The 8,993-nt window shown below is 36.8% G+C and overlaps 1 protein-coding gene across 3 annotated transcripts; it reads right to left on the bottom strand.

The window, feature by feature from the left end:
- Positions 1 to 206: 206 nt before the first annotated feature.
- On the bottom strand, positions 207 to 8,992 carry GTF2E1 (general transcription factor IIE subunit 1). 3 transcript variants are annotated; one of them, XM_026713261.2, is made up of 5 exons: positions 8,822 to 8,992; positions 7,510 to 8,040; positions 6,029 to 6,230; positions 3,799 to 4,040; positions 207 to 910 (listed from the first exon to the last, which is right to left on the bottom strand). In XM_026713261.2, exons 2-5 carry the CDS (start codon positions 7,955 to 7,957, stop codon positions 480 to 482), a joined length of 1,323 nt encoding a protein of 440 aa, XP_026569046.1. In that variant the 5' UTR covers positions 7,958 to 8,040; positions 8,822 to 8,992; the 3' UTR covers positions 207 to 479. The 3 variants fall into 3 exon arrangements, with proteins under 3 accessions (XP_026569046.1, XP_087782293.1, XP_087782294.1); XM_087926167.1 differs by having other exon boundaries at positions 7,510 to 7,966; positions 8,822 to 8,954; XM_087926168.1 differs by having other exon boundaries at positions 7,510 to 7,959; positions 8,822 to 8,954.
- Between the last annotated feature and the right edge of the window lies 1 nt (position 8,993).

Genomic DNA, 8,993 nt, shown 5'->3' with positions numbered 1-8,993 from the left:
CGTGATCGTTCTCTTTCTCCCCACCCTCGCCAAAGATAGATGGCAGGCAAGCATTTAGCTTGTCAACCCATTGGAAATAAGGAGCCCATATAATCACTATGCTTGCGAGGCAGTAAGTTCTTTCAACTATATGATATATGTGTTCAGAGTAAACTAAAGATAATGTTTTCTATAGTACAATCCTCTTTTCAAGGAAGAAAAATAAGCCATTAAAAGAGCATTCATATTTTCCAGGCAAAATAAACAAAAAAAATCAAGTATAATGCAATGGAAAACTTGTAGACCAAACACAGAGATGTGTGTACGTGTCCAAATATGAGAGACATCTGGATTGACCGCAGGTTTCTCACACCTCCTTGCATTTGTGGCAGCTCCCTCCCTACTTTTTGATCTTTGACTCCTCTGTTTGTACTAATTCTTTTGTCTTTTCAGAATTTCCAGTTGAAGATCATCTATCACTGCTATTCGGGTAGAAGAAGTTAATCAAACATATCCTCAAACATACGCTGGCCCATAGCTATATATTGCTCTTTCTCCTCCACAGTCATCTGTGACACAAGCTCCGGCCGCTGATTTACTTGGCTATAAGAAAATGGATGTCCTGCCACCATAACAATGGGGTCTTCAGTCACTACCTCAAATTCATCCTCATCATTGTCATCTGTCAGCCCATAAAGCGTTGTGGGAGCACTGGCTGCACAAGGAAGGGAGTCCTCATCCGATTCACTGGTCTCACTCTCAGAATCACTGGCATTTGTGGCAGATAAAGGAGCAATCCCTCCCATAGCAGCCGTAGAGACAGAGGAGGTTTTCTTTTCATGGATGAGCAGAGCACGCATTACTTCTTCATTATTATCTAGTGCTGCCTGTCCTTCTTCATCTCCATGTAACATGTTTATGTCTTGCCCACCTGCAAGAAAGTATTTAAATAATTTAATTATATTCATTAGGACATGACAGTATGCAGATACTTCCTTTGCTGCAACTATGTTGCTAGGTACTATGCAATCTAATTTATTGGATAATGATGTATAGCTTGTAGTTGGGACTACAGATTCAGTATGCTCCTAATTAGTCATATTAAGATGTTTTATACCTTGACAAAGTCCAAAAAAATGTTAGGCTCCACTATACCCATCTAACATTACCGCCCCCTTTTAGATTCTAACTTTAAGTATGTATTTTTAATTTATCTAGCTTTCATATCTTCTAGCTTTTTATAATTCATTTTAGATTTTCACTTTTTAGATCCCTTATGTTTCTTTTGGTGTTATTATCCCACTCTTATGCTGGACTATGACCTTAATAAATATTAGATTGGATTTAAAAAATGCTTACAATTTAAAACATCAATAAGGGGGTATGTAACAATTTACAGCAATCTTGATGATTACAGTCCCAAGTGGGAGTGGTGGAATGTCAGGTTATTGATCTTTTCCTCTTGGCAGATTGTTGGGTTTTATTGTGGTCTTTATCTTTAAACATTTATAGGCTGGTTGAATGCTGATCTATTATAGACTATTTTTTCCCTTTTCTCTTTCTGTTGTTTTGAATAACTTTTGCTTTTCTGTAAGGAATTCATAAGGGTCAGGTAGTGAAAGTGTTTTCATTAATTTACATGTATATTAGACTTTCACCATAGGGATTTTGAGGAATATTACTTTAACTTTGTTTTCTGTGTTCTCTTATATATAATTGCTAAATTACACAGAGCAATAATGTATCAGATTGTAGACAAGCAAATGTGGCTAGCATTTGAAAAAAGACCATTTGATAATATACAGTCCCTAGCTGAAAGCTTTTTTAAAAAGTTTGGTGAAATGATAATGGTTGAGAAAAATATTCAGATGTAACTATTTGTAGATAAACTGGATTCATAAAAGGAATTGGATTTGAAAGTAGAAGATTTGATGGGGATTGAAAAAAAATAAAGATCTTAAAAAACTACAATGAACTGAGTGGACTGTACCTGCCTCCCTAAAGCTCAAGCCTGCATTCTTTTACAACAACAAAAAACTAAGTGGAGAAGTGATAAATGGTTTTCCCTAAAAGGATTCTTTCAATGCATTGGGGAATATATTTATCATACTTAATTGGAAAACAACTTCATTTGGATTCTTTTGGGAAGATAAATGATCTTATTATATTTAACCAGACAACAATTGAAAAGAGATTATATTAAGAAGCAAAAATGAATATTTTATCCAGGACAAATTAGTGTTAACCTTTGGGGTGATTTGGGATAGATAAGAAACCGGTAAACTTTCTAGAGTTGATTACAATAACATTTTATTGAAATTGTAATATTGCTTTTTTATTATTGTTCTACCTGTTAACTGTTTTGTCATTAATATAGTAGTTAAGACAAGTTAATAATCTGCAAATAGAATTAGTAATTTAAAATGGGGGGGCTGTTTCACAAGTGGTAGGAAACTAATTTCCTTGTAATATATTTATCAGTATTCAACTAGGAGGGAATAATATGTATATACGTTAGTGCTTTTAATGCGCTTTTTAAATGTTGTGTTTTTTTGTTTTAGTTTAAAATTTTTGCAGGTTTGTATTTTAACTTTTTTAAAATAAAATAAAATCTTTGAGAAAAAAAGGAAGTCAATGATGACATTTTGCTGTCCCACCCACTGCATAATACTGAAGTGGTATAGTTGCACTGTCATATGCCACCTGGTTAACTGGGAGTTTGTATTCTTCAGCAGCTGCAGTCAGGTGTGTAGTTGGTAGTCAATTATCACAGTGAATTCCCAATCGCAGAGTTACACACGCAGAACAGTGATTGCCTCCTTCATTGCATGGGATTTTTTTTTATGGTGCTACATTTTTGTTTCCCTGGAGAAGATTCTTTGACAGTATAAGTTGTGGTCCATCCCTTCATGGTTTTGAAGGAGTACTAAGCCTATGTTGGATGTATCTGTACAACATATGGTTGGGACAAATCCAGCCCTTTTATTACTGGCTTCTTACATAAAGCATCTTTTAATTTCTCCAATGCTTCCTGGCATTCTGTAGACCACTGTACTTTGGAGGATTCTGTTTTTCTCATTAAGTCTGTTAGGGGTACTAGAGAAATGAGGGATAAACCTTTGGTAATAACCCACCAAACTCAGGAAAGAGTGAATATCTTTGTTTTGGAGACTTCCACCTGTTTCAGGGTTTCCACCTTTCCCATTTCAGGCTTTATCTCCCACTTATCAACCACGAACCCCAAATATCAGGTTTCCTATATCCTAGAGACCACTTTTCTGGGCTTATGGTTAAGTCATTTTTTCTGAAACAATCCATTGTTAGGCTCAGGTGTTGAAGGTCTTGCCCTCTCTGCGATCCAGATGGCACTTCCTATGTACCCTCCCTGACCAGCATGGAGCCACTAGTGCACTCCCTTTCTTCCTTCTGCACCTTCCCAATCTGTGCAGCATCTCTTGTACACCATCCCTGACACTTCCTCACACCCTCTTGCTCCATCCCTCATCCAGCAGCAAGCACTTAACTGCCCGAGAGCCTGAGACTTGCTATTTCCTGCTGGTTTCCCCACTGGCTTTGGTTGTAGGAAGTCAAGCAGGAACTACCTCGCCTAATGACAATGGGATTCATTAACGATGGCAACTGGGACTGCATGAATTATCCTCACTAAATGATGTGGTCATGCTTTATAACCACATTGCTTAGTGATGGAAATTCCAATCCCAATTGCCATTGAAAGTTGAATACTTCTCGTAATGTACATGCTTCTCTGTTTACATCCTTTTGGATTTTATAATGCTTTTCCTCTTATAACTTTCTTACCTTCAGTGACCTCATTAGGATCATAAGCACCTTGCACTGTGCTTTCCCGCAACCAGACTGGTCTCTCTCTGGGTAGTTTCCCTTCATTGGCTGGCTGATGTGTATCTTCTTGATCCTCCATGTTAATAATGACATTCTGAGTGTACATGTCCCCATAAGAAGGACCCTTTGTTGTCCAGGCTTCCCTGTGCTGCCCACTTGGTAAACTACTGTTTCCCAATGCACCAACAGCTCGTTCTTTGCTGCATACAATCATAAACAGACATGTTTGGATTAGAGAAATATTTTACATTATTTTAATAAAATTCTTATAACAGTACAATTTAAAGGCTAATACATATGGTTTTACCCAACATTGTAAAGGTCATTAAGACTTCTCAACAGGCTCACTAATGATACCCATTTTTAAAGGATTTAAAAAGCACTACTCACTTATTACAAATGGATTATAGAAATGCTATTAGTTCTAAAGGAATGTTAGAAGTAATGGAAATATAAAGTTCGGAGATATTGCAGCTCTTACCCATTTTTGTCCATAAGCTCACTTTTGACCTTGCTTATTTTTTATTTATCATATTTAGAAACCACCCATCTCCCATACAGAGGAATTCTGGGCATTGTACAAATAAAGACAGTTCCAGACAAACACATGACTATCTCTAATGTTTCTTTTCTAAAAATGCCACTAAGAGTCCCCTATGCACTCCTGGAAAGGTAGTCCTCAGTGATAACTCAAATCAGAATTTCCATCACTTAGGAACATGTCTGTAAAATCATATGACCGAGCCACTTAGCTACGCAGTTCCAGCACTTCTAGTTTCTATTATTAATCAAATCCCATAGCATTGCTGAGCACAATTATCATGTGATCACCATTTGTAACCCCCGCTGGCTTTCCCACAGATTTTGCTAGTTGAAACCAGCACTGAAAGTTGCAAATGGCAATCGTGACCATGGACTATCCTAAGTATGAGGACTTTGTAAGTTAAATCAGTTGCTGAATAAGTGGTCCTTAAGTGAGAACCATTGGTAATATTGCTGCTCTGCAACATGACAGCTTCCCATTTATTTTTTTACTTAACATGATCTAAAAGATATTAGTCAGGCGGGGTACAAAATGGAATAGGCATCCTGCAGGCAACAAGTTGCTTATTTCTGCAGACGGGATTTTATCAAATCTGCAAATGATCTGAAATTGGCCAGTGCCAAATAAAATGGAATTAGTACTGTAGAATATTTGAGTTCAAAGGGGCCTGTAGGTTACTGAATCCAATCCCTGCTTATTGTCAATCAGGTAACAACTGTATTAACAACATAAAGTGTTATATATTATGTGACTTATTTTGCTAGTTGTTAGTATATTACTGCATTCATTTGCTTCACTCTGTTTCTGTTCTTTTACATTTTGCTGGTCATTGATAACATAAATATTATTGAACTCCTGCTTTCTGCAGAATACCTATTAAAAAAGCCTAACAGATTATTTTTCAGTGAAGAGTCTACAAACTTTCAGCAATTCACTCTGTCAATCTGCTCTTATAGTTGTATGTTAATATTAATATGTCACTATTGTATTATTGTTTAATATTGCTTAGTAATTGAATCTATGCATTCAGAAGCAAACACTGCTATAACTGGTGGAACTGAATCTCAGGTACATGCGGATAGGCTTTCAGATATGCAATGAAAATCTTTCAGTCTTTGAGATACTAAGAACTTTTTTAAAAAAGCCCTCAAGACTCTTTTAATTTCACAAGATATTAACTTTTTCTCTATGTTAAGATTTGTATTAAAGAACAATCTTTATGTACTTTAATACTCTATTATCCTATCTAAATATGTATTTGGAGGAATAAAAAATTGTCTTGAATTCTGAAAAGGAAAATCACAATAAAATGAACCACAGAGGAGAAACAACATTAAATATTGTTTTTAGATATACTTTATATAAAGTCAAAAGGTATAATTCCATGCATTAGTTGGAAGTCCAGCTCAGTTAAATATGTTTTTTTTTTTCTGTGAGTGCATATGATTACATCCAATTTATTAAAATTTATCAGATATTTATGCTGGCAAATGTGTTTAGTATCATACTGGGATTATACAGCCAACATCTGCAGACATAAATCATAAAGGTCCATACCCAATCACATATATTTTTAGAAACAAAATTTGAGAAGTCTGTCAACATTTGACTACCAAGTTCAGACAAATTAATACTCTGGCCCACCTCTGCTTCAATGCAAGAATCTCCATAGGCTCAGGCTCAAGTAATTCATAAGCTAAATTAACATCCTCAGTCTCACGAAGCAATGCATAAATAGGTTCTATTTGTTCATTAAATCGTGCTACAAGAGTCCTTGCATCCTTTTTAGGCATTGCAGATTCATCTTCTTCCACTTCAGTCTCACAAAATGTGCAGCGAAATATTCCTATACAGAAAATAAACCAATAAAAATTAGGAAATATAAAAATGCTAATTGTTAAATTATTTGATGGTTTGTGCGGAGCAAAACTATCATGGAAAAGATGCATTTTATTTATCAAGAAACTAAAGCATAGACAAGGCAAAAGTATTTTACTTTCCATTTAGGTAGTAGTTTTTTAAAAAGGCAAGACAAATTCATGGAGAATGAGTGGCTAACTGACTTGAAAGTTGTTTTATCTTCTCAATCAGAAGCAATCTTCCTCAAATAGCAGCTGCTGCTGCTGCTTTCCTGGCTAGACTCCTGAGCTTCCTGTCACTTTGTTGGTCAAAGTGCCTCAAAATACTGGACAAAATGGGCAGTAAGTCGACAGCAGGGCTATTGTTTTCTCCCTTATGCCAGGCCTCCAAGTTCATGAATGTGTATACATGGGAGAGAGAAAAATGTATAGAATTCTGCTGTGAACATGACAGAAAATGAAGTGCAAAGGATATGGTGGAGAAGAGGATATCAGCCCTGGTTATGGTGTCAGTCCAGTTCTCATCCACTATCAGGCAGTCCTCAACATGTTCTGACATATGGCCTTGTGGCAAGAAAGCTTTTACACATAAAAAATGCAAGGATCCCATTTCTGCCCTCTGGTACATCATTCCTACAAATGGTCCATTTGGCGCTAATCTACTTTAAAAACACCACGGATAGCATCCTTTGGGTTCCAGCCAAACATTTTCACTGAAATGAACCAAAATTAATTTTTATGTAGTTCCCCATTGCATCATTTCATTTTTATACCTTTTGCATTGATTGCTTATTTTCCTGAGTTTCTAATATAAGCTGTGTTGAATGTTTCCAATTTTGCAACTGAACAAGTCTGATAAATAAATAACTTCTCTCTTATCTAATGATACATTTACATGTTTGGGCAAGATTGCAACCAGACTATCCTAATGAGGCATGCTCTCTCAGATGCATTTTCTTTGCGGTTTTCAATGTTTACTAAGCCTATGATATGCATTGAGATCATGTCTTGGTTACATGCTTCTGTAATATTTCTCTAATATTTTCCCAATATTTATATTATAAATACACTTCCATTATTTTCATTTCTAAAAAGTCTTAATGTCTAGCTAACTCAATTGCTGTAAAAACTGTTTACCTCTGCAACCCTTTTTAAAAAATCACTCAGAACCACCAAATATATAGATTTTTTCTATCCCCAAATCAACTCTCCCAGATAAGATGGCAAATTATTATTTCAGCTCTTTGAGGAATTCTTGTATCTTACCTGTATTAGGTTCAAACAACTGATTTGCCTCTAAATCTGTGAAGGTACTGGAACAAATAGGACACCTGAAAGAGGCTCGGTTGGTGGAGTCTCTTTCATCTGTCTCAATTCTCCTTCTCATGTGATCCAACTTGTACTTCACCACATTGACCAGTAGACGATAATTAATGAAGTAGAAATTGTGCCTTGTGGTCTTCCCATCCGGAGCTGTCTCCACTCTCATCCTACATTTGATAAATTTGTCACTTTTAAGAGTGTTGAGAATTGCTCGCAGCTGCTTCCGATCAAACTTCAGAAGCTCCAACATGTCTTCCTCCTTTACACAAGGGTTCCGAATTAGAATGTCCAGGGCCAAAGCATGTTCAGTACCATAAAAACCACGTACTACATACTTAGCAAGGCGTTTCAGAGAAGCTGGGACCTCTGTGAGAATGTCTGGATCTGTCATAGCTGTTATCTTGCAAACAAATATTATATTCAAATTCTTTTCTTCCACTTAGCAGTATCAAATCCACTGTCCACTTTAATTCACTATAACCATAAATAACAGAAAATTAGAAAACTGCATATGTAACATTACTTCTAATCTTCTTGCCTTCTTCACTGTTCTTATACATGAAGAAAAATATCTATTGTATTCCTGTGTTCCAGTCTGTACAAGATGTACAAGTCTGTCAAGACTGTATCAACTAATATAGCATCTAAAGACACACTGTTTCATTAAGAGGACCAATAGATGAAAGATTACATTACACGTGGACTACTGCTCTATCAAATGTGAGCTGCAAACTTCCTGATGGTCACTAGATACCCTTTTGTAGCCCACATTTGGTAGCTTGTGCCATTGCACTAAGCATCTTTCTTCGAACAAAATGGGAGGGGATAAAAGGATTTTGAAAGATTGCAAGATTGAAAAATGTGGGAGTATTTTGCTTAAACCACTTATATACTTTTTTCCAAAGGAAAAGACAGACCTTTTCCTTTGCGTGTGATAAGTGGATTGAATGACCAACCAGTAAGTTTATTTAGTCAATGAACAATGAAATGGAATAATCCAGGTTTGTGCTATAGCAGACGCACTTGACTCCCGATGCTGCCAACAGAAAGAAACTGCACAATGGAACCAACTACACAATGGGACCCTTCTCCCTGCCATACTACATTTCAACCTGCAGAAAACGGGCTATTACGACCGCGTTTCATGGAGGAGGATTCAATCCGAAGCCCAAACCCTCAGTGAGGGACAACGACAGCTTCCTTTCACTCCCAATCGCCTCCGCGTTCGGAAACAAGCAAATCAAGGCCGTCTCACCCAACGAGTCTTTACTGACACGCGAAGCTCCCGAACAAATCTCCCAGTTGCCGATAGTCTCCCCAGTTTTCCTTCAAGGCGGCTGCAAACGAAAGTCCGGCCCTCCCGAAACGTCACTGCCGTGCGACACACTGTGTTCTACTTCCTATCTCATTAACAGCAATTCCCCCCC

This window comes from Pseudonaja textilis, chromosome 2 (genome assembly GCF_049901715.1).
Source record: "Pseudonaja textilis isolate UNSWEBS1 chromosome 2, rPseTex1.2, whole genome shotgun sequence".
Taxonomy (NCBI): Eukaryota; Metazoa; Chordata; class Lepidosauria; order Squamata; family Elapidae; genus Pseudonaja; species Pseudonaja textilis.
This window is presented reverse-complemented; position numbering and strand designations above follow the sequence as displayed.